The 26,317-nt window shown below is 48.1% G+C and overlaps 1 protein-coding gene across 1 annotated transcript in view; it reads right to left on the bottom strand.

Annotated features, from left to right (window-relative positions):
* Positions 1-19,395, bottom strand: part of CAPN5 (calpain 5) — a 35,875-nt gene extending 16,480 nt beyond the window's left edge. The window contains exons 1-2 of the mRNA XM_066341222.1: positions 19,224-19,395; positions 2,983-3,114 (exon numbers count right to left, since the gene is read on the bottom strand). Coding sequence (XP_066197319.1) covers positions 2,983-3,114; positions 19,224-19,385 — 294 coding nt within the window. The 5' untranslated portion in view covers positions 19,386-19,395. The remainder of the gene's footprint in view (positions 1-2,982; positions 3,115-19,223) is intronic.
* Between the last annotated feature and the right edge of the window lie 6,922 nt (positions 19,396-26,317).

Here is a 26,317-nt window from a genome sequence, read left to right as displayed (position 1 = left end):
TGTGCACGATAATCTATAGGGAAAGGGTGTCTGATGTCAGCCTCCTTGGCAACCTCCCTAACAACCACGGCTCATTATCCCTAAGCAAAGCCAGAGATGCCACCTTGGCAGGGATGAGTGGCACTGGCTTTCTGTGAGTGTAGGTTCGTGGCTAATTCAGGCTGGAACGAGACTCTGGAGGAGTCTGGTCCAACCTACTGCTCAAAGCAGGACTCACTTCAGGGTTAAATCATATTTCTCTGGGTTTCATCCAGTCCGTCTTTAAGTATCTTCATGGACAGAGATCCCACAGCCTCTCTGTGTCCAGTTCCAGTGTCTGACTGAGCTCATGCTGAAGAGAAGCTGCAGATTGTGCTGCTGTCATTTGTCCTCTGACTGTGCATCCCCGCAAGAGCCTGGCTCCACATTGTCCACACTCTCCTATCCAGGCTGCATGGGGCTCTGAGCAACAAGGTCCAGTGGCTGGTGTTTCTGCCCATGGCAGGAGGGATGGAACTAGATGACCTTTAAAGGTTTCTTCCAAGCCAAACCATTCCATGATTCTATGGTCAAATAGCTGCACACAGCAATAAACTCCCCTTTTAACTTCTCTCCCCCTGGATGAAAACCCACTTCCCTCCTGGCCATTTTGGTGGCCTCCATCAGGCTGTGCCATCCAGAAAAGGACATGAGGGTCCCAAGGGACAAATTGACTCTAAGTCAATGAATAGCAAACTAACACGACCATCGTGCCCTTTTCTGGATGGCACAGCTGGCAGGAGTCAGACACCACACTGCTCCTGCAGCAGCAAGTCGGCACCAGCATCCTGGCATGGCTTTGCCCCACATTTTAATGTCTCAATTTCTTTTCATAAAAGCTAGACATGCCTGAAGGGTCATAGAAAGGGTGTTACAGAGCTAGATCACACCTAGAGCCATGTAGGGTTATCTGAGACACAGGAATTTAGAAAAGAGCTCTCAACTAAATGCCAGTACCCTATTCCCACTCAGTGATTCGCACCACACAGGCATAACGGGAAGCAGGGACATGGAGAAAGCAAGGTGGAAGAAAATGTTTGAATAAAATAACCTCCTGGGATATACAAGGATCTGCTGGCCTGCCTTATTTTCTTGAAGGTATTCCCCCTCCCCACACTTCAGAGAGACAGTTTCACTGTGTGAAATGGAGCAAGGGATATGCAGAGCCTGTGTTACATCCTGGTGTACACCAGGAATACATTTTCTATAAGGCATAGGCGATCTGGGCCAAGATTTCAGAGCTACTAAAGCCTGCATCAGCATCTTTCAGTACTTGGCAGACCCCAAATAGAGACATTTTGGTGTCCAGCAATGTTATCACAATTGCATGTGTGACCACACTTAGCGCCAAGGGGCCCATTATTTCTGTCTCTGACATCGTCAGCAAATAAGGAATTCTTCCCTGTGAGCATGGTGAGACACTGACACAGGCTGCTCAGAGAATTTGTGGCTGTCCCATCCCTGGAAATTTTCAAGGTCAGGTTGGATGAGGCTTTGAGCAATCTGGTCTTGTGGAAGGTGTCACTGGCTATGGCAGGGGAGCTGGAACTAAATGGTCATTATGGTCCCTTCCAATCTATATAATTCTATAAATCAAACTTTTCTGAAAGAAAAGAGGGAACAGATGAAAAAAAAAAGCCTCTGAGAGTTAAAGCAATGGAAAATGAGAAGTCACAAACATCCACAGCCAAACTGCCAAGGGAGGAAACGCAATGCCCAGCAAAGTGAAATAATGAAGTGTCCAAAGGGACCCAGCCTGTTTGGCATTTCCCAGGGCAGAGCTAGAAGTGAATGGTGAGGAAGGATGACAACTTGCCCACTCACCCTTGGGGGATGTTGATGGTAAGGAACAAGCTAAACAACCCTGTGCATTGCCCTTGTAATGAGAGCCACAGCAGTTGCCATAGCCACCATGGCAGGAAGACTTATTGCTTATGTAGAAAGCAACAACAGCTATCCTGTTCCCATATAAAGAAAAGGCTTGATTTTAAGAGGAAATGGCGATCCTGCAAGAAATCCATGAACTTGATGTTCATGCTCACCAGGAAGCAGAGACTGGAAGAACCTCAGCACACAGAGCAGATGTAAAGGTGTGGGGTGGAGGAAATCGCCTCAGGCCCGTGGCTGTGGGTGAAGCTGCTGCCTGCACACACTGGCTGCCTTTTTCAGTAAAATCTGGGAAGAGTTCATTGCAACTTGCTGCTCTCTTACCCTGTGATGACACACACCTGCATCAGAGTCTGAAGTCCCCTTGCCTTGGCTTTCACAGGGCTGACACCTTGCACAGCTAAAGCCATGATGGAGATGGGCACAGACTGTCCAAGGATGTGGCACTGAGCACCTCCATCCCCCTGTACCTCTCTGCTTGCTCCCCAAGTCTGGTGCAGCTCCTTGGTGGCTTTCTGGCCCACAGTACATGCCCTTTGGACCTCACACTTGAAGGAACACTTCTACATGGTGACATCCAGCCATGGGACATGCCAGGGATGGATGCTTTGGGCAAACAGTGACTTGGGAGAGGTGCTAAAACCTGACATCAATCTACCTGCCCCAGCATGAGGTGTCTCACTGCTGAGGTAGGAACACAGTAAACAGCCAGAGAGAGGGGACACCATGGGAATGAGGGAAACGGGACCTAATGCTGCAGCTGAGCATCCTCAGTTTTGTTCTTCTTGTCAATTTTTATATTTTGGAATTCAAAGGGTCAAATTTGGGATCTGAAAAACAGGATGGGATTTGATCCACTTGGTTAAGGAGAAACTGGCCAAGGGTTTGGCTGGAGTGTGGTGAGTGCAGTCATGATGACTAATGCCCTTTGCAAGTCAATCTTCTAAGGGAGATTTTTGCACATTCAGCTTTTCCGGACACGAGGCATCCCTGAGAACCAGTTTTTGACCTGGAAAAACACAAGGCAAAGCCAAGGAGTTGAAGACAGGCTCTCCCCTGCCATGGGGAATCACTTACCTTCTGCCAGAGAGACTCCCGGGATGCCAGGGAGGAGCAGGCAGCCACAAACCAGCAGTTCCCCACCTGGCCCTGGTGTAAGTCATGGGAGCTGATCCCATCCACAAAGAGACGTGGATCATTGCAGATTTCCTGTGGGACAGGAGAAAAACAGACACTCTGGGTCAGACAGCAGACAGGGAAACCAGGAGAGGGCTTCTTGGCAAAGGAAAGTTACTTCCTCTCTTCCTCAGAATCCATATAAACTTGACCTGTAGATTTCTGCTGGCCTCACTCATCGTGCTGGTGGCAGAAGAACCCTGTCCTGCCTTAGGCAGGACATGGACAGCATCACAGGAGCTACTCCCTATTCTGTCCCAGTACCAGTGCAGCTTTGTTATAATTATCCCTGTTGATAATAGTGTGCTTTCACACCATTACAGCCCTTCTAAGTCTCCTATTTCATATGTCTCTACTCCATGACTTTTTTACAAAGGGTGAGGGATCTGCTCCTCCAAATCCTAGCACAGCAGATGAAAAAAATTCGGTGAGCCAAAAGCTTTGTAGCTGGGCCAGAAGGATTAAATACTCATTCTGCCACCAAAACCAGGATGGTGGATTGGGCATAGACACCATGAATGGAGAAACTCGGGTAGGAGGCAGCTGGGGGGTAAGCTCATCCCTACAACTATGCACCAAGACCATTGGCTTTTCTCTGCCTGCCTCCTGCCAGGCTGCCCTCCCTGCTTCCCACTACCACTTGGGGCCTGGCCAAGAATGCACTCAAATAACAGAGTGTTGAGCAAGCTTCAAGTGACACACTGCTTTTTAAAAATGTAATTTCTCCTGCTCAATTCTGTTTGTAAGTCTGTCCAGCTGGGGGCTGGGAGAAGATGGGACAGACAAACAGCTGAAGGAACCTTTCCCCCTTGGTAATTACAGTTAGTTTGAAGAGGAAAAAAAAAAAAGAAGCAGATGATCCTTCTTCCCCTGCACCCCCCAGTTTTTCAGGCTGCTTGTATCCAGAATACTATTCCCCCCTGCCCTGACTTTGCATATGAGGACTTGTATTACACCTACCCATAGATTCGTGGAAGAGTTTGGGTTGGAAGGAATTCTAAAGATCATCTAGTTCCAAACCCTGCACTCTAGACAGAGACCCCACCCACCAGATTAGATTGTCTAGAGCTCCATCACAGGGAGAAAAAGGAACCATAAGCACTTCCTGACATTCCCACCTAACTCAGCCAGCTCCAAATAAGTCCAAAGGCCACAGGTACAAAGTCGCCTTGCCAAAATTAACCTGACACAAACTGGCCAGACTCAGACCCAAGGGAAAAGACTAATCCCCTAATGCTGGTGCTGCAGGATGTTGGGATGAGCGCTAGGGGGAGGCAAGCTGACACCAGCAAAGGCAGGAGCCACCTGTGCCTCTCAGCATCGCTGAGCGCATGCAAGGATGGGAGAGGAGCAGTGGGGGTCAGCTCCTGTTTCATGGCACCAGGGAAGCACCCAGCACTGGGGATGTGTCTGTAACATCAGCTCTTTGTGATCCTTCTTAGGACTCATCTGAGGACCACAGCTGCCCCTTCTGCCCTTGGGGGGGATCTGATTGCAATAAAGGAATTGCTTGATATTACACAGACAGGTGAGAACACGAAATCATGAGAAACACAGAACCACAAAATGGTTTGGGTTGGAAGGGATCTTTTAAAGGCCATCTAGTCCAAGTCCCTACAATAAGTGGAGACATTGTCAACTGGATCAGGTTGCTCAGAGCCCAGTCTAACCTGACCTTAAATGTTTCCTGGGGCTGGGACATCGATCACCTCTCTGGGCAAGCTGTGCCAGTGTTGGACCACCCTCAATGCAAAAAACTTCTTCCTTACAGGTGGTCTAAATCAACTTTCCTTCAGTTTAAAACAACTAGTCCTATCCCGACAGGCCCTGCTAAAAAGTTTGTCGCCATCTTTCTTACAAGCCTCTTTCAATTAGGGAGAAGCTGCAGTAAGGTCTGTCCTGAAGTGCAGAGCAGGGCTACCACACTTCCCTGCAGAAGGCCCACACAGCATGCCCAAGCCCTCGGACTGAGCCTGGCCCAGTCGACTCCCAGTCATCCTAAGCACAGAATCACCAAATCAACGTGGTTATAAGGAATTTCTGGATATCATCCTGTCCACACCTCCTAATCAAAGCAGGGTCAGCTACAGCAGGTTGCTCCAGACTGTGTTTAGTCAGGTTTTAGTATCTCCAGGAATGGAGACTTTGCAACCTCTCAGGGAAGCCTGTGCTAATTTTTGTACCACCCTCACAGGTTTTTTTCATAAGCTCTTTTCTCATGCTTAAATGGAATTTCCTGATTTTTCAGTTTGCATACATTGTCTCTTGGACTGTCACTGAGCACCACTGAGAAGTCTGGCTCTGTCTCCTTCATTCCCGGCTATCTGGTATTTACGGACATCGTTAAGATTCCCCTGAGCCTTCTCTTCTTCAGAGTGAAGAATCACAGAATCATTAAGAAGACCTCTAAGATCGTGGAATCCAGCCATTAACCCAGCACTGCCAAGTCCACCACAAAACCATGTCTCTCAGCACCACATCTGTACTTTTCTTGAATATTTCTAGGGATGGTGATTGCACTGCTTCCCTGGGCAGTCTGTTCCAATGCTTGAGCGCCCTTTCAGTGAATACATTTTTCTTAATATCCAATCCTTGTAAAGGGGAAGGCAGCATTGCCTCCTTGTTCTAATGCTGTGGAATTGATCCTATTGGGATGAGTCTCATCCATGGGTCAGTCTCTCAGCAACCCCCTGGGAAGGTTTGCCATATTCCTTTAGACTGGAGCTTACCGATATTAAATTACTTGGATTCTTCAGTCCCTATTGAAGCTGCTGAGTTTCCACTCATACGTTTTGTACCTGGTCTAGACTGTGTGGCCTCAACCCACTGGGATGACATTCCCTGTATTCTGTGGCTCTGCTGAGGTGGGAGCCAAGGACCAAGGCACTGCTTCAGGCCAGGCTGCAATGCCCCAGGGTGGCATGGAGCACAGTGGGGCCCTGGTGTAGGATGCAAAGCACACTCAGAGCCATGGAGCACCATGCCCACATGCAGACGTGGTTGCTTGATATTACACAGACAGGTGAGAACAAGCTACCAGTGGGAACTAGGTCAAAAAGCCAAGAAAAGCTTTGGAACATTGAGTGTTCTTTTACTGTGAAAAGTGCTGGAAGTGATAAGGAGCCTGTGCTGCAGCCAGATGGAATTACAGGGTCTGGGATGTGTATGTGCAAAGGGAGGAGAGAAGCAGAGATTCCCTGATCAGAGGAGGTCATGACCTTGGTTTCTTCCTCTCCCTACCATGCAACAGAGAGAATCCACATGAGCAATAACATTTACCCAGGCAGCAAACACCACGTCACCCTCCCAGCATCATGACCCCGAGAGAGGAGGGCAGCACACCAACATCTACACCCACACACACCCTGGAGCCTTCTGGGCTCAGGCTTCAGCCACCACAGAACCAGCTCAAGCTGCCTCTTGCCACTTGAGGCTTCAGCAGACAGGAAGTCCATTCTGTCCTTCATTCATTCATTCTGTCCTTCATCACAGCCAGATCCTAGGTCCTGTTTGCTCCTAGTCTGGCACAGATGGAGAACAGGAAGGAACAGGAACAGGGAGCCAAAAGCTATGGCTTGCAGGAAAGTTATGACTTTAATGTGTGGTTCTGAACTCTGCCTTGGCCACGGGAGTCGTCCATGTCTCTTTACCCCCAAGAAGAACCTTGGGGGTAAAGAGATCCCAAGAATCACAGAATCACCGAGGCTGGAAAAGCCCTTAAGATCACCAAGTCCAACCATTAATCCAACATTTCCATGTTCACCCCTAGGTCATGTTCCCAGGTGCCACACCCACATTTTCTTTGAACACTTCTGGAGATGGCTATTCCAAGGATCCTAAGCATCATCAGAGATGATCTGCCCTCCCTAAAATTGTCTGCTGAAATGCCTGCTGAGCTTCAGGCAACAAAACACATTCTAGAGAAAGCCTGTGTGGATGGTTCTATGGAAAGAATCAGACTGATAACACAAGGAGGGCCAAAATAGTGATTCAAAGTTCTGGTGATTCATATCCTCCCCTCCTCCACTGGATGTGGGACAGAGGTAGAAATCAGAGCCAGAGCAGGTCCCTGTCGATGAGAGGCTGCTTGCAGAGGTCTGGCTTAGGAGAGCCCAGATTGGGACAGTTTGCTCCCTCTGGCTCTGGGGTTTTGAAGTTCATTAAGCAAAAAACAACAACAACAACAAAAGACCAAATCAGAGCAATTATCTTGTACTTTTTTGCTTCCCACCCAAAAGCACATGGTCAGAGAGCACTCTGCTCTCCCTTCTTTTGGGACACTTTCCCAAAACCACGCAATTTTCTTCCAAATGCATTTAAAGCAGAAAATATTTTCCTCACTTTCTCCAGCCAGTCAAATTCCACACAGGGTTGTAAGGAGAAAATCACTCTCTAATTTTCTTTATAATTGGTGACTGTTTTACAATAAATGTTTCCCAGTGCAGGTTTCTAGGATTCAGATTCACAGGGATCTGGATCATGTCAAACCAGATGTGGGGAGAGAAAAAGCTGCATCAGGGGGAGGAATAACCATGGGAGATGCAAAATCTGCTGCATGCCAGGACCATTTTTTGCTAACAAGATTTTGTAAGGAACAGACTAGTCTAATTTCATTGCAGAGCCTGGCTGTTTCAGAACAATGCCTTCACTCAGACTTGCAAAATTAGCAAAATATTCTATTAGCATGGCTGGGCTTCCTCCCTCCCTTCTGGACAACTGGGAACTGAAAGAATCCTGTCTTAAATGTCACTCACACAGATAGAGAGCAAGAGGCACCCAAGCATGGTAAGCAACGGTGACACAGCAGACACAGAGGTCCCCGTGCTGCCCTGCCGCAGCTCCCTGCAACTGGCAGGTGATTTGGCAAAAAGGGCAATTAATAAAATTTGCACCAGGGTGGAAAGGGAAACGGGGTGAATTTAGAATAGGAGGGGTCTATGCTTTCAGATGGATTAATACAGGATTATAGAATCATGGAGTGGTTTGGGTTGGAAGAGACCTTAAGAATCATCTCTCTCCAGCCCCCTGCCCTAGGCAGGGACACTTTCCATTAGACCAGATTGCTCAGAGCCCCATCCAGCCTGGCCTACAACACTTTCAGGGATGCAGCAGCAACACCTTCTCTGGGCAACCTGTGCCAGTGCCTCACCACCCTCACTGTAAAAAATTGTGTTGTTATATCTAGTTTTAATCCATCTTTTTTCAGTTAAGAACCATTATCCCTTATCCTGCCACTACAGGCTCTACTGAAAAACATATGCTTGGCAGATCAGCTTCACACACATGGAAGGGCAGGCTTGGTTGGGAATATCTACAACCTACAGAACTGTTTGTGGGGGTTTGTATTGCCTCAGTCAGGCATCCCTAATGCTAATCCTCTCACAGTATCTCAGTGTGTACACATTTGTATTGCTATCAGCTCCCACACCATGCAGAGGGCACTGGACACTCCACCCACAGCAAACAGGACTTGCTTGTAAAGGGAGGGATCCAAAAAACATGCTCACCACAAACTCCTGCACTCAGTTTGTGTACCACAGCATCACAAAATGGCATTTGTTCTGGCACCTGGAAGAATGGGGGCAGTGTTTGTTTTGGCACCAGGAAGAACAGAGACAGAAGCAAACAAGATCTAAAGGTCAATTTGCAGGACTTTGACAGGTCCCTCTGCAGATTTATCTTCCGGGTATCCAAAGTACAAAGGGATACCCAAAAAAGGATAAAGCAACGAGAGGTGGAGAGACACAAGAGGCTGTGAGAGCACTGCACTTTCCCAGGAGCAGATGGAGAGGGATTGGAAGGAGAATGGCAAAAGTACAGAGAGCCCATACCTGTCATTCCTCCCACACGCCCTTTCCAGGGATGCACTCTTGGGAAGTCTCACCAGTACTCCACCCAGGACTTCAGTCTCTACCCAACCAAAACTGATGCAGAGGTTGGCACAGCCTGGCTTTTAGCATCACCACACATCCAGACACAGCCCTCCCCAGGCCATCTCTCCCACAGCAAGTGCTTTTGTCTGGTGGCAAAGCCACTAAGGAAAGAAATACTCCCTGGATACCAACAGCCCTGAGGTCTGCAGAAGCCACTGCCAAAGCAGGGAAGTCTTCACATGGCTCACTGACAAACTGGGGGATGGGATGCTCAGAGTAGCGAGATGATGTGCCACAGGTCACCCCATCAAGAGGCAGAAGTGGTCCCTCCAGGTTTCCAGTCCCAGCACAGCCCAGTCTCCAGGGGAACCATCCTTCCTTCACAGAAAAGATGTCACCTGGCTCCCCTTCATGCTGCGTCACCTGAGCCAGCCAGCTTACAGCTGCACACAGCTACAGTCTTGAGATGTAGAGAGGACACTGAGCAAATGCAGCTCTCAGAGAGGCTCCACCTGGATCCCCTTCCCTAAATCCTGGTCCATGTAGGCACAGGCTCTAGGGAGCTACACCAGTGCAGTGGAGGAAGAGGAAGAAAATAAGCTGCCAAGGCTGTTTAACACACTTGACAGATACACCTCTGACTCAGCACAGTGCTGCTGGCCACCTTTGCCCAAATTCTCCCACCTCTATCATATCCCAGTCTTGAGCTCTCCTACAGATCTCCTTTGACCAGCTTCCCTTGGGAAGGACTTGCAGGGTGAACCAACACTGGTTTGGCAGTATTGTGAGTTTAAATTACGCCCACACTCCAAAGCCTGTCCTCTCACATGGCACACCATGCTCTCACTTGCTCCAACACTTTCAGTTGTGGGGTTTAACCTCAAGCAGAGGAACTGCCTTGGCTTGGAACTATGTGCATCAAGCCCCAGACCTGGAGGATCACAGCCGTGAAGGTACAAATGAGGGACCACAAAACACAGGGAGGAGCCCTGAGGATGCTCCACAGCTTGCAGCACTTTTGAGCCATTGGCCCCCACCCCGGAGGATGCAGAGGTGGGGCCATGCTGGTGGAAAAGGAGGAGCCTATCCAAGTAAGTTCTGCTGTGAGAAACTACAGTATTTCAGGAGGAATGGTCCAAACCCAGCCATTCATCACAGAGCTAATGTGAAATCCTGGAGCAAGCTGATGTGGCCACAAGCTCAGCTGCACTGTTTCTGCCTCCAAGCAACATAATTCAGCAGCTGCCCTGCCTGAATACCAAATCCTGTGTCCCACTGAAAGCCAATCTCCTAAAACAGGATTTAGAAATCTAAATTGTGCAGGGTTTTTTTGTTGGTTTTGCTTGTTTGTTTTTAATTAACCTAAGAGTAAACTTATCGATGGGAAAAGAAGAATTGGAAACTGCAAAGGAAAACTACCTCCACACTCCATTGCGTGTATCTCAGATCAGAATCTCCAAACTGCTTTTCTATGGGGATTCCTCCCACACCCCCTCGAGCCATACTCTCTCCATTTCCTTGTCCCAGGGCAAGGAAATACCCTTTGGCTTGTGATTGTGTCCCATTCATAGCAGCTCCATTCACAAACAGGACTTGACCTCACCACAATCTAAATTAATCCCTGACTAGGCAATCATGATGAAAAATGAGGCTATCATGGGTTTAAGCCATTTAAAGAAACTACTTTCAGCCCCCACCTTTTCTGGTTATTCATACACTGGGTGTAGCTTTACAAACAGAATCCTGCTTTATGAGAAAACCACCCTTGAGAGATGTGGAGTCATGAGCTTCCGCGAACTGGGAGAAGGGACATTAACTCTTATGCAACTCTGTCAGTGACATTTGCATCAGACCACAGTGAAAATTTAACCATCCATGACCACTCTCCATTAAGATGGGTGGTTCATCCTTTTCCTTCTTGGATGGGGACTGGGAGGAATGCATCACTGAGCAGTGTTTTCTTCACAGAGATCCAGAAATATCAAAGAACAATTGTTTTGTATTTCCACTCACACACAGTCACTCACAAATTCACACACTCTTCATGTTTTATTTTCCTTCTGCAAGAGGCAGCACAATGCCTGATCAAATCTTTTCAAGGGTTTCAGTGGAAGACACTTGCTCCAACAGGAATGCCTGCCCTTTACACAAGGAAATCACCCCAAAATCCCAACCTCTGTGAGGCCTCAAAGATTAGAGCTCACAGGCAGTGCAGAAACTCCAGCTTGCACCAAGATTAAAAGCCTTGGCTGATTCAGAGCATGCATCCAGCTCTGGGACCCCCACCATAAGGAGGACATAGTGCAAGTCCAGAGGAGACCACAAAGATGTTATGAAGACAAGCTGAGAGAGCTGGGGTTGTGCAGTCTGTAAACAGGAAGGATCCAAGGAGACCTTAGAGCTCCTTCCAGTGCCTAAAGGAGTTCCATGAGAGCTGCAGACTTTTGACAAGTGCATGAAGTAACAGGACAAGGAGGAATGGCTTGAATGGCTTTAAACTGAATAAAATCAGGTTTAAGTTAGATAATAGAAAGAAATTTTTTCCTATGAGGGTTGTGAGGCACTGGCACAGGTTTCCCAGACAAGCTGTGGATGCCCCATCCCCAGGACAGGTTGGATAGGGCTTTGAGTGGCGAGGAAGACATTTAGTGCCGGTATCTCAATGAGCAGCTGCATTTTGAGCTCTGGGAGGAGGAAGCCCAGGCCTGAAACAAGAGGCTGTGAACTGCTGACCAAAGAACAAAGGTCACCTGTGTCTCATCCATGTGATCGGACACTCAGGGACTCTGCAGGCTTTCACATGCCTGGACTGTGAGAGGATAAAAACCTAAGGTTTCCTTTGTTCAGGATCCCTCCTCAGAAGCACCAGCTTGGGCCATTTTTTTATCACTGCACCAAGATGAAGAGGTTTTAATGATCCAGAGATGTCTGAGACTCTGTTATGGGAAAGTTTGGGTCACAGTAAGGAAGTCTGGTCTGACCATGAGTGTAGGGAATCAAGTGGGGCTGACTCTCTGACCCATATCTCCCTGGAGCTGATGCTGTAAAGGGCTTTTGGTCCCAGCTCAGGTGTTAGGAGTGTGACTGCCAGAGTGGGTCCTGGATGGTTGGACAGGGAAACCATCCTTAACACTGAGCAACCAGGTCTAGTGGAAGGAGTCTCTCCCATGGCAGGGTGGTAGGAAATAGGTGATCTTGAAGCCAAACCACTCTGTGCTTCTATGATAAGCACCTTTGCAATTGCTCTGCAGGTCAAATGAGCCTCTCCAGGACCCCAGGGCCCAGTCTGGGGGATTTGCACATTCTGTCCCATGGAGTTCAGAGGTAATGGATGCCCAGGACTCCTTTCTGCCACACCCTCTGTTATTGTTCTGCTCTAACTCATTACCAATACAATAATTTCTTGTCACCAACATAGAGCTGCACTAAGAAGCATGCAATGAATCTAATCCAGGGATTTTACTGTCGCTTTTGCTTGTAAGGCTATGTCCTTCTGATGCTGAGGACAGAGCAGACTGCTGGAAATTTCTTATCAAAGGCTGCACTAGTGCCAAGCAGCTTATCAAATCTAGTCCTCACTGGGGCTAAGGGGGAGAGTGTGTTTGCCTGGCACCATGAGGCCATGGCCCTGGGAGGATCTGGCGAGACCGGCTGGAATGCAGCCAGGGTCACCATCGCATCTAATAGGAGCAGAGACCTTTTAAAATAAGTATGAATAATAACAATGAATCTCTTGTTCATCCTTGAGGGATGGGGTAGCCTATGAATGGCTTAAAAATGTAAAAACAAGGTCGATTCAGAGATTGCATTAAATGATGACCAAATCCTTTCCTGGCAAGGAAGAGCCAGACTGGCAATCAGCTGCAGTTTTACTGAAAACAGCAGATAAATTAACAGGCGAGTGGCTCATACATTCTTAAGCTGAGAAATGCAAAGGTCTGGAAGGATTTTTACCCCTGTGATGGACCCCAGACAGTCTGTTGACTGTTCAGAGGAGATGATCCCTCAGTCAATCCAGCAGCACAGAGGAGCCCCAGCATCAACACTAACCCCAAACACTCTTTGGACGAGACCAAAACTGAGAGAGACAGGCTAAGACACTGCAAAAAGCTCAGTAAAGACACCCCTGGAGCACAGAAGTTTAGTCTTTCTGGAAGAAACACCTCCAAGTGGGACACCAGAAGGTTTTTGCATCCAATTGTCATTGCCAGCACAAGTGCCTCCCTGCTAGACTCTTGGTGAGCTTCGGAGAGCAAAGAACTGCAAGACCTTAACCTCCTTCTTTTCCATTATCTTCACTCTTGTGTTTGTCAGCTTCCCAGCCTGCACTACACACTGGGGAAAAGACCTTTTAATGCAGAAACTTGTGGCCAGGGAAGTGCTGGACCTGCTTTTAGTGAATTAGTTCATTGACTCCTTTCCCCTTCCAAGGAAACCCCCAAGGGGATTGATTGTATAATCCTCACTCAGCAAGACAAAAGAGCTAAGTGCTTAATAACGTAAAGAAAAGTGGAGCTAAGAGACGCACTTCCATCCTGCAACACCTCCTCCAAAGATAACAGCATCCAGTTCAGGAGACAATGGACATAATGTATCCTGCATGACAGACAAGGGAGAATGGCTTCAAGGTTAAATAGGGTAGATTTAGATTGGATTTTAGGAAGAAATTCTCCCCTGTGAGGGTGGTGAGACATTGGCCCAGGTTACCCTGAGAAGCTGTGGATGCCCCATTCCTGGAAGTGCTGATGGCCAGGCTGGATGGAGCTCTGAGCACCCTGGTCTAGTGGAAGGTGTCCCTGCCCAAGGAACTAGAGGATCTTTAAGATCCCTTCCAACCCAAACCAGTTCATGATTCTGTGAATGGCAAAAACTCCTACACACAAGTCACAGTAATAAATACCAGGAATTCAGGGAATGGCTACTGAAATAATCCTATTTTCTTGGTTTCTAAAACAAGATTTCTCTTTGTCTGGAAAAAAACCCTCAGGGCTGTGACTGAGAGCATCTCTCCCCAGTGCCATAGTAGGGCTGAAAATGCCATGGTGCCCTAAGATCTCCTGCTTCCACAACCAAAACACCTGACCTTTCTCTCTCCCCAACTACTCTCTTAGGCTTTCCCCTCCAAATGACATTGCCTTCATCCAGACAAACTATTATTACCATTTAGCACGAATCTACCTTTATGCTCTTTAATCAGTGACAATCTCCCCTGACAATTAGTTCCTGCAGAGATAATTCAGCACTTGCAAGTAAATAGTGGAGAGAGATAAAAATACTGAGAAACAGGCATGGAGGGAAAAACAAGATCTTCCCTTGAAGATTGGGAGGGGGTAGACTTCATCCAAGAGAGTTTCTGTGGTGGTTGCAACCACACAGGCTTGAACTCAGAGTGCAGGGATGCAGCTCAGGTTCAACAACAACCCCACAGTCACTGTGACAACAGCTGGCTTGGAAATCCTTGTGTTTGTCACAGCGTCTTGTTACAGCACCTTTGGTACAGCTCAGCATGGAAATCCCACCTGAACCCCTCCAAAGTGTCTTTGGGATCTCATGCCACTCAGCATCTTAGGGATGACCATGAGGTGTTTCTATGATGGCCTGCAGCACACAGGAATACACTCAGCACACAACAGCCCACCTGCCTCTCAGAAGAGAGAGCTAAAAAACCATCTCCATGCTCAACCCGGCTCCCTGGGAAGAGCTGAAGGACCAGAGCATGCAGCTCATGTAGTTCAACATCACACCTGTGCACGATGTAAGCCTCTCACCAGGCTTCTTTGCTTCCCACAAAAGGTGCAGTGATGCCCAAATTTGTCCTGGGTGGTGACCTGTCCCAGCAGCAGGTCACAGCTTGGCAGGCTGAACCTGAACCAAGCCTCCTGCTGCAGAGAGAAAACAAGCCCTGGCTAAGGCCCAGAGGTATTAAAGACAGACCCTAATCGAGGCCGGTAGCAATCCCATGGCATCACTGAGAGCACTCTGTACCCAAGAAGAGAGCTTGGGGCAGTGATGGTTAGAAGATATTTACTCTTTTCCCACAGGCTAGATGAGTCTCTCTACCTTAGACCATCACCATTTTTCCACAGGGGATCAACAGACACAGCAGATGCCCCAAATCTCCCCTTATTTTTGCCATCCATCCTGCACCTCATCCATCCCCTTCTACTTATCTTTGTGCCACCCCTTCTTGTTAACCCACCTCCCAAACATCCAGACCAGCTCACCCAATTCACAGACCAAACCTCCCACTTCCAAGGTGCACTGCCAGCATTTCTATCCCAAAACAGGAGGGCAAAACTCAGAGCTTGAGGATCAGGCTGAGACTTCCATTGGGAGTGGTACTACTTGCCTGGATAGAGATCTCCCTCTCCTTTGCACGGCAGCACACAGAGCACAAGGGAAAGAAGTCTCAAGCAAGGTGTTGGGATGTGGGCTAAGCTCAAAAGTTCTGTTTAATTTCTAATGCAACAGCCGAGTGCTGCTGCCAAAAGGAGCCGCTGATGCTGCCTGAGTGATCTCCAAAACTGCCTTGGCTAGGCAACGAGCAGCCAGCTTTGTTTTTAAGTGGATTCACTGAACAGGGCTCTTCAGGACCCCCTTCCCTGCTCAGGCTGATGCTGTGGTTTCCCTCCCTCTGAGGCACTCCAGTAATTGGCTTTCTGGCTTTGCCAAGCCACATCACGAAGGCGTCCAGCAAACAACCACCGGAGCCAAAACACGATTAGAGGGCTCAAACAGCTGCTCCCTCTGCAAAGATCTGGCATCCAGAGCGGGGCTGGAGGCCAAGGGAAGCAGGAGGGAGGGAGGACACCCTGCTGGAAATAATAAGGCTGAACCCATTCCAGGAAAGGCTGCAGTGCTGGATGCAGGAGGAAGTTTAAGCAAAACATCCTGACCAGAGAAGGGACCAGAGCTGTTCCTCAGCCTCTTCTTTTCCCCTCTGCCCAGAAAAACCTCAAGCAAAAGGGAAAGCACTGCAGAGATTGGAGGGGTTTGTTGTTTTGTTGGAGGTTTTTTGCCAAAGCAGCCTCAAGCTTTGGGAGTGCATGGAGGAGCAGAGAAGATGCTAGAAGAATAGTTAGAAAGGCAGAGATGCACACAAGGAGGACAGACTGTTTAGATCCATACTAGCACCATGGATGCATTTGGAAATAAGACCCTGCCTCTGCCAAAGCTCATTCCCAGCACCCCAGTGAGTTCACTTTTTACATGCAAGCACTTTGTCTGAAAAATCACAGAATGGTTTGGGCTGGGAAGCATCTCCAAGATCACACAGTTCTGACCGCCCCGCTGTGGCCAGGAACACCCTCCACCACACCCCACTGCTTAAAGCCCATCCAACCTGGCCTTCAGCACTTCCAGGGATAGGCCAACTCCAGCTTCTCAGGGCACAATTTATCTCCTACGTCTGATTCCTTTCTGTAGATCACAAGCGACAACTTTTCCAAGAAAGCAAGTGGTTGTTTTTAATAATGGGCAGCTTTTATTTCCATTCTCCACCCACTCTGTTCTCACAAAGCTAGAGACACAATGAGCTCTCACATTTTATCACAGTTTTAGCTGAAACTCTCCAAAACAACCCATGGCCATGGTCCTGAGAGATAAAAGTGAAAACACACCATCCTTTCCCTGCAGACAGTAACCCTGGGACTGGGTTCTTGATAAGGAAATCCCCAAAACAGCATCTGCCAAAAACTGGGAATATCACTACTTGCTTTTTTTTCTGAAAGAGATTTACCTGTGATTGCCTAAGAGAAGATTTGCTGGCTGTAATAGAAACAAGTTGCTTTGGTTTAATAACTCCACCATGACATTCAATATCACACAAGCAGAACAGTTGATTTAAACCTCGTGGACAGTTTGGACTCTACTGAATCCTGCATTAACTTGGAAAAGCTGATCATGATTACTTTCTTGCAGAAGATGTCGGGATTTTTCCTGGACTCTCTCCCTTAGAAAGTCAGTTTGAATTCAGGCAGAATGAGGTCCAGCAACTAAAAATGTCATTTTGCATTGTCTGCTGGCACAAAGCAATTCTCCCTGTGAAATTTAGTTACTTTTCCTGAAATGAGAGATTTCAATTGAGAGAAAGAACATAGAGAAGTGCTTTTGACAAAGAGGCTTCTCGAAACTTCAGCAGCAAACCGGGCAGGTGTGAGCTCAAATCCTTTTTTTAATGGTGATTTTGTGGTCAAGGCAGCTGAGTAGGTCTGATCAAACAATCCTACCAGTCAGTGACATCATGAGTCTGCTACTGCTCAGCATGCATTCCTACACTGCTGGCAAAGTTCCCTTTATCTGCTGCAATGGCAGCAAAACAAGGACCAACTCTGTGTCTTGTTAAGCCACAGGACCTTGTTGGCACATGGGACCCACTTCCACCTCCATTCCCACTGACAGCCCATGACAGAAAGAGCTCTGGTTCAACATTCTATGCTAATTGCTTTAAGGGTTCCCTCCTACCCAAACAGTTCCATGATCCTATGAAACTGCAGAGCTGGGTGGCTACAAAAAGTCTGAATTCACTCCGTGCTTCAGCAGGGATGGGTTTGGACTAGGTGAGCATGACACTTTGCAGGTGAGGTTCAGAAAGCTTTCCTAGAAAGACCTCATGCTCTAAAGAGCAAGGCAGCAAAAGGATAATACCTGCCTGAATACCAAGGGCTGCAAGTGGGATGAAAGCCAGAAAAGGAGATGGAGAAAAGCTCTGAGATGCTTAGCAGAACACAAGCAATCCTTGTCCCTCTACAAAAGGATCCAACTCTTTAGACCTTGGGCTGAAGTAATGTGTGCGACCTGACTGCAAAACAGCAAAGGGGTCTCAAATACACCCCCACCTTTTAGTCCCAGAGAAAGTTGTTTAGAAAGTCTCAGCTATCACCTGTCCGCTGTATAAATGGGATGTGCAAGGTGTTGTGTACCTGTTGGCCCCCACAGTGAGACCAAACCATGGTCAGCCCTGTCTTCAGAAGGCAGCTGTGCACACAGCCTCTTTTCCTTCCAGCAGAAAGGAGGACTGAAGTAAAATGTACACAGGCTTTGCACAAATCCAGTGTCCAGGCAGAACTGGAGTGGAGGGCACAAAGGCAGAGAAGAGGGAAGCGAGGCCTCCTCTCACAGGGAGCCTGGTGGGATGCTGGGGGCCTCAGCCCCTTTGGCCACACAACAAGAGTCAGTTCAGCTCCATCTCTCCCTTCACACAAAGCCTTTTGTCCACCCCCCTCCAGACTGCCCTCATCCAGACAGGCACAGCACTGTCTTGTGGAAGGCCAGCTGATTTTCTGGACTGTCAGCGGGGGTGAAGATGATGACGGCAGCTCAGGCAACCCTACAACACTCAAATGCCACCAAGTCACGTGTGGAAAAGCACAGGCTGGGCAGAGAGGGCTGCTGCTCCCCACAGGGAAGGAAGGAAACCCACGTGTGTGAGATGCTGGGATACTGTCACTTCCCAACCACAATTATCACCGCTACCTAGGGCTCCTTGTGCTTTATGGCAGTCAGAGCACTGCTCTCATGGACAACTCTGGGCAGACAGCCATAACAAGACATACTAATTCCCATAGTGCCTTCAGGTCCTGATGTGTGTCCTTTGGGCTGGCACTGAGGACAGCAGAAGAGGGACTGGCAACACAGGGGACAGGCAATGTTATCCCCAGACTCCCACAACCTGTCTTTGTGACAGACACAGCAGCATGGAGGAGAGACATAGGACATGGTTTTTGCACAGAAGAGGAAGGATGGGTACGACCACCCTCTTCCCCAAAGATCCCAAAACCACCTCACCTACCCAAAGCTTATCTTCTTTTCCAAACAGACCACCAAGAGTATTCTAGCAGAAGGTATCCCTTGCCCTTGGCAGGAGGGTTGGAAACAGATCTTTAAGGTCCCTTCCAACTCAAACCTTTCAAGGATTCAGTGATAACACTCTGCCTTGCCGGACCCACCAGCCTTACAGGACCACACAATACCAACCCAGCTGCAATCCATCTCTCTGATTTATACATGGGGAAACTGAGTCACAGAAAAGCCTCCTTTGCTCTTGGACCTCACTGGATGCAGAAATGCTTGGACCTGTGTGCAGCAGGTATTCCTGGCACCCTAGAGGATCACAACATCAGGTCTGGGTAAATAAATGCTGTTGGGGAGAGGGGCTCTCGACTGAGGCTTGACAGCCTTGGTGAAGGGTGCACTGTGCACTTTTGGGAATGCCTGAGAGCAGAGATGGTGGAAAGCAGTGTTGAGGGGCAAGGGGATGGGTGCGCTTACTTTGGGTCGCTTCCACTGGATGCCCTGAATCCTTGACTTGTAGAAGAGCGAGTCGTCGTTGGCGGGGAAAAGCGGGTCCTCGAAGAGCTGCTTCCGCCGCTGGCACTCCCTCTTCAGAGAGGCGTAGCGCTGGTTCTCGTACGGCTTCACGGAGGAAAACATCCTTCCCCACCGGCTCTGCAGGACAGGCACAGCAGGAATGAGACAGGACACAGTCTGGGGAGGGACACTCAATCCTCCTCTGCACCATCTGAGTGGCAGCACCAAGACATCGTGGCTGAAGACAACCACCTCTGGGCCCAAGTGCACCTTGTTGGTCTCCTGGGCTTGGGACTCCCATGTAGCCCCCAAGCTGGCCAAACAACACAAAACCAGGCACAGTAGTAGATAATAACTGGTGTTCTGCTTCTTAACAAATTTGTAACTCATTTGGAAAAATCACAGCCCTCAGAGGCAAAGGAGGAAAAGACATCCCCTGCAAGCTATGTGTGCACAGCTCTGGGGGCTGAGACTTACCCAGAGCACCCCACCATGGGGCCCCAACTCACAAAATCCTGCATTTCATGATTTTGTCAGAGATGCCAATTTCTCAGCAGACTTTATCAGATCAGGTTTTAATTAAAAAAAGATCTCCTGGCAGAGCACCACGTGTTTCTGGATTAATTATTCTTTCCTGACAAGCGTCTTGCTTCCAGGGCAGAGATGTAAATTTAGCAATCCAGACAACAGCGGGAAACCATTGCTCAAATGCCCCCCAGAGAGAGATCAGCACCTCTCCATCACCTCTGCCTTTTGGTCACTGGGTACCAATCCCTTTGCTCAGGCACAAGGAAAAGGGGTGCTCTGCAAAGCTCCCCACTATCTAATCACAGACATTTTTCAAAACTCCTTTCCTAAAGTTTCTCTGTATTTATTTATAAGAGTCATGTACAATCTTTATCGCTCCCCAAAACGGGATGTCCTGTTTCAAAAGCTGATCATTAGTGACCTCAGCATGGAAATGTCTAGTGTGGTTTCCTAAAGAAATGGGAATGTGTGTGCCACATAACCATAGATGCAAGGAATCATTCAGGTTGGAAAAGATCTCTAAGATCACCTACGCTAATCATTAACCCAGCACTGCCAAGTCCACCATAAAGCACGTCCCTAAATCCCAGCTTTAGTCTCCAACATGGTAAAACTAAGGGTGCCCCTGTAGGCGAATCCGCGGACAGCTGGGACAAGGAATTCTGCCAGTCTGTATATTCTAAAACATGTGGGTTTATTGCAAGAGTCGTGGGTAAAAGGGCCTTGCCTTCAGCCACCAGCCTTAGCTGAAGGGAAGTCCCAAAGAGAGAGGGAGAAAGAGCAGGAGGGTGTGGGCTAAGTGAGAAGGGAGCGAGAGAGTAAAGTGGCAGGGGGGAAGAGAGCAGGAGAGAGCAAGAGTAGGGGGAAGAGGAAGGGTAAGAGAGAGCTAAGAGCAGCGGGAAGGAGAGCAGGAAGAGGTAAGAGCACGAGGTCCTTGTTACAATACATTATATCTTCTTTTGTGATGAATATTCTAATTTATAGTGACCAACCAACACAAGACACAAAATCCTATAGGATCTACATACAGCCTATAAGAACTACTATATTACCAGACTGTGTTATATTTTAAACTCTAAAAACTACTCTTTAAACTTCTGTTTTGCTACACTGATTTTTGGATCCCTTAGCCAGCAGAAAGGGTTCTGCTCAATCAAAAGGGATTCTCCTTCAGCTAGCTAAGCCATTGTTTTCAGGTTATATAGTAACTAAGACTCAGTATCCTACAACTCAAAGTAAGCTTTCATTTCTATCCCGATTATAGGTTTCATACTTTCAGAATCTTTTGCTAAGCAATCATATTTATAAGGTTTCCCTGATTCATCTTCCCCAACATGCCCCATCCAGTGGGTGGATGCATCCAGCAAGCTGACCTCTCATCCCTCCTAGTGAGACATATAGAAACCATACGCTTGTTGTGGTATCATAACACATGGTGGGATAATGAAGTTGCCATAACGGCTGATTGGAAGCAGCTAATTTGTAAACACCCAAAATCCCAAGGATTATATGATCATTTACGGTTGGCACCAATTTAAGTAGCAGTGTCACATCTCCTGTTAATGAACCACTAGGATTAGCTGAAGTAAAGCAGGTGTCTGAGAGCTAAACTAATGCCCATTCTGATGCTCCAGGAGCATTGCCCACCCAGCCAGCCTTCTCTCCTCTGGGAGAGACAAAAACACTTCACTTATGGAAAGCTGAAGAGCAAAGCACAGGTTTTAATTGACAACATTTATCAGCTTGATTAGCAACACAAGTGCTCATTACTCAGAGCTTAAGTGAACCCAAAATAATCCCCTTGCTGGCTGCTCCACAGGTCTGTGCTACTGAGGAGCAGTTGTGAAAGCAGCTCGTGGGGATTTTCTGTCTCCCATCAGCAGCAGATGCTTTGTAGCATCCTAGATGCAGCAAAGAGGCCCAAGTGAATCACCTGTCCTCAGAAAAGCCTTAAAAACAAACGGCCTGATATAAACACCCAAATAATATACCAAATTCACTCCTTGTGGAAAGGCTGACAGCCTCACTGAGCAGTCAGCGAATGCACCCACTAGTCCAATCCACACTGCTAAGAGGGCCAGGGAAGGCACTGGCCTTCAGATCTCCAGCATAGGAAGGGGGGAAAAATAAGGAAGATGTACCCAGGGAGGTCATGGGGACATCCTGACACTGCACAAGCTCCTTTTGAGTGACAGTCAGGCCAAGACTTTCACAGTGATAGCACTGATTGCTACAGAGAGACACAGGGAAAGCAGCAGTGCTGGGAAAGGATGGTTGGCAACTGCCTTCTGCAGGAATACAGCAGGCTGAAAGAGGAGGGAGATGCTGTTAGATGACACGCAAGACAAATTGCTTGGACTGGTGCATGAACTGGCTGATATTTCCCTTGAGGTTGTGCAGAGAGAACCAGCAGGATTAGGAAGGGAGCCTGGAAAGGAGGGGAGGAGGCAGGTCGGGTGCCTTCCTAAAAGCCACACTCAAGTTAAAGGCAGGAGTTTTGGGTTTGATGTAGGAGATGCTGGATGCTGTTCTGCAGCCTCTACCATGGCCAAGGGCTGGCACTTGGCTAGTCATTCATAAAATTACTCCTACACGCTGCAGCTTGGAGCTGTGCTTTCCAATGATCCCTGCAACACTGACTTTGATAAGACACCCTGAGCAGCGTCCATCCCTAGGAGAACAGGACCACGGTCATCTCAGCCAAGGAGTTCCAGCCTTTCTGATGCCTGAATGTGGCTGAAGTTTGCCCTGCTATCCCACCCTACAGTGACTGTCACCTTGCCAGCCATCTGTCCTCGCTGCAGGGCTACTCTCACATGACAGTGTGTAGATGGATCTGAGTTGCAAAGGAAATGCCAAGCAGAAGTGGAAGGGATACTGTTCAGGATCATTTACAAAAACAAATGAAAAAACCCACCACTTTGCAAAATAATTAAAAGGAAGGGGCAGAGGGAATGTTCTTAGGGTAGTGTTAAAATTCATTACTCTCTCTAATTTGCAACATTTCATGCTTACCAGGCTGAACTTCACCTCTGCCACATTAAAATGCCCAGAGGCTGTCTAATTAGTCTTTGCCTTCTTGGACCGAGCTCAGATGCTCCAGGAGTGCAAGAACCGGGTGTTTTCACGCCTGATTTGAATTAACAACCCTACACTTGCATATGCATGTGTTTGCATGTGAGTGGGGAGAGGAATCTGCACTCACCACTCTTAGCATGAATTTTTATAAACAAGGGTCTGATCACAGCCTCAGTCCTGCCATGAAGAAGTTAAACAGGAAACTATTTTGTTGGAAGACTGAGCCAGACTTATGGCTCAGGGGTGTGGTGGACTCCCTTTTTCACCTCCAACATCATCCAGGTGCTCCAGCTCCTGCCAGCTGGTAACAGTCATGGCTCCAAGAACTGCAGCAGGGAGAAGGATTGAAAGTGTTTGCATTGGCCAGGACCAAACACCTGCTGAAAGGCTCTTCCCTCCAAACATCTTCCTCTCCTTGCCCTCCAGCGCAGAGGCTTCTCAAGTGGCTGCCATGGGCTCAGCAAGCTTGTGTTATCTCAAGGCTGCAGCCTGGTCAGGAGCAAGCCTCCTTGCTTGTAGATCCTACAGCTGTCTGCCTCCAGGTCAGATAAAACACTTTGTCCTAAAGGGCAGGAACTGCTGCCCGTCAGCTCCATTCCCACTAAACAGGAGAGGGCTTCGATATCACATTGCAAAAGCACAGGAGCAGCCAAGGAGAAGACAAAGCAGGAACCAGACATGTGGTTGCCCAACCCTCAGTCAGGTGCAGTGTTATGGGGCTCAGTAGTGGGGTGTTCAGAGCAGCAGGCAGCTTTTTCTAAATATGTACTTTAAATAATTTTTCACAGCCTCCTTGGGTGTTTCTATTGACAGACATGAGGCAACACCAGGGTTATCCTTTCATCTACCAACACAGAAGTCCAGCTGAACAGAGGAAACCCTGTTGATGCAGTCGAATTGTCACTCACTGTTTACACTGGACACAAAGATAAGCACTCCACACCTCTTGGCCAACAACCATATGCCAACCAAGAACAAAAAAACCTCAAATCATCTTAGAATCAAAATGGTTTGGGTTGAAAGGGACCTTCAAGATCCTCTAGTTCCAAGTCTCCTCACACAGCTCCTCTGGTCAAATTGTGCCAGTGCCTGTACCATTCCCAAAGCCTTTTCCCACTGCCAGCTGTGCATGCACCACAGCTTTGCTCTGCACCCCAAATGGCCCAGAGCCAGCAGCACAGTGCAGCATCCTGCATTAGCAATGCCCACAGGGAGGGGAAGCTGAAACCACACTGATGGAAATTAGAAAACAAAACATTATTTCTTCTCAAACTGACTGTGGTTAACCAGGGAAGCTAATTCCCATGGGAAGTTACAGGTAGCTCGTGTTCAGATGTTTTTGAGCACAGTTGCACATCTTTACAAAGCAGCTGCTTTAGCCAAAATGCAAATTACTGAACATTTACAGTGGTTACTTGCTGAAACAAAACTATTGAAGAACAGAGCACTGAATGTCCCCATTCTGGCCTTTATCTCTTTTCTTCATCAGGTCATATATCTGTTCTCATTTAAGAACTAAAAACTCTGCTAAGCTAAAGGTGAAATAATAATTTTTACTCCTAATTATGTTTATATCAAGCTCTGATTTTAATCAGTGATTTGCTACAGCACAGATGGCATCCAAATCAGGACACCTTAACATGGCACCTTTCGGCTTGAGGGTTAATCTTCCATGAGCAACCACAGGGACTAGCTGCTCCCACGCAGAAATTCAGTGTGATGGATTTAGCCCCCAGAAAACAAACATCCTGATGGGGCTAAGGGCTGTTTGTTCTAAGTGAATAAACCCTCTGGCTTTTCACAAGCATGTAAGTACAGCAAATGCTCCCTGATGAATCCTCCTTCTCCTCCTCTATGTAGCAAAAAAAAGCATCACTCTCCTTCTGCAGACATCCTGGTCCCTTCTGTGAAGCACTCCAAGATCTGCAAAGGAAAGTGCTGTCTAACAGCTGGCTATTTCTGAAAATAAACACAAAAATATGTCCTTTTGACAAGGGCATGCAGGGATAGGACAATCTGGAATGGCTTTAAACTGAAGGGGAGTAGGTTTAGATTTGAGATCAGGAAGAAATTATTCCCTGTGAAGCTGGTGAGGCACTGGCACAGGTTGCCCAGAGAAACTGTGGCTGCCTAATCCCTGGAAGTGTTCAAGGCCAGGTTGGATGGGGCTCTGAGCACACTGGTCTAGTGGAAGGTGTCCCTGCCCGTGGCAGGGGGTTGGGACTAGAAAGTCTTTAAGGTACTTCCAACCCAAACCATTCCAGAGTTGTATGAATCAAGAGCAATCTTTCATTAAAAAGTGCATTTGCACCCGGGCCAGGAAAAGGGCAGGGTCACACATCCTGGCAGAAAGCTACTGCAAGTGATTCCATATCACCAAAACATGCCTGGCTGTCAGCATCTGCACAAAATCAACTGGAGAGAAGATGTCACGCTTGGAGGCCGTTTCCGGCAATGCACAGTGATTTTTATCGTACTTGCTTTGCTTCCTCTGGATTTTTTTCCACCAGAACGTATCACTCCTTTATTGCTTAACAGCGAGATGACAGCACAGGGAGAGACACGGCCAGTCAGCGGGTCTGCATGCATGTGCAGGATTGGGATCTTTTCTTCCTGGGAAGGGCAGGGTTAACAGGAGGGTCTGGGCATCCTTGGATCCCCATCTCCTTCAGGAGCCAGCGGGGTGTGCTGACCAGGAGCTCCCTTTCTGCTTGGATGACTCACACTGGGACAGAGGCCTTTGACTTGGGAGTTCCTCATTCCTTGCAGCTATGAGTCACCCTTTGCAAACACAGTCAGATGCTGGAGCTGCAGAAGAAAAGGCAGCCCCACACTGGGAGCACTCTCATAACCCTGTGCTGGCTCAAGCTCTGCCTGGCCTGAGCTCTGCACACAAATCGGGCTTGTGGCACCAGCCAGACTGGTCCTTCCCTCAGCACAGACTCTAAGATAAGAAAGGGACCAGGACACAAGTCTGAAGGCATCCTGGCAGAGGAAGGAGTAACAAGCTCAAAGCAAAGCTGGTGACAGCATCTCCCAGCGGATCAGGAAATGCAGGAGGCTGGAGGGATGCAGGAATAGCAGGGAGAGGAATGGAACAACAGCAAAAGGTGGTGGCAGAAGGACAAACCTAAAAGCAGTGTAAAGAGCAAGGCAGTAACATGCCACCAGACAGCCAGCCTTGGCTGGGGGAAAGCAGAGACATGCTGAATATATTTACCACTCAGGGTCCAGCTCATCCCAATTCACTCCTGGTTTGGGGAGAATGCAGAAGCTAAGTTTTGGGCACCTTCCACATGCTGTTTGATCCCTAAGCCAGCATTTCTGGTTGTGTTATGTTAGGCTTGTTTCCCAGGCTACAGCAGGGTTAAAAACCTTTGGAGATCACCAGGAGTTGCAGGACAAGTAACAAAAGGTGAATTAAAGGGCTTTGCCAATGGCAAGTCCCT

This window comes from Sylvia atricapilla, chromosome 2 (genome assembly GCF_009819655.1).
Source record: "Sylvia atricapilla isolate bSylAtr1 chromosome 2, bSylAtr1.pri, whole genome shotgun sequence".
NCBI classification, from domain to species: Eukaryota; Metazoa; Chordata; class Aves; order Passeriformes; family Sylviidae; genus Sylvia; species Sylvia atricapilla.
Note: the sequence above shows the minus strand (reverse complement) of the source record. Positions and strands in the feature narration are given on the sequence as shown.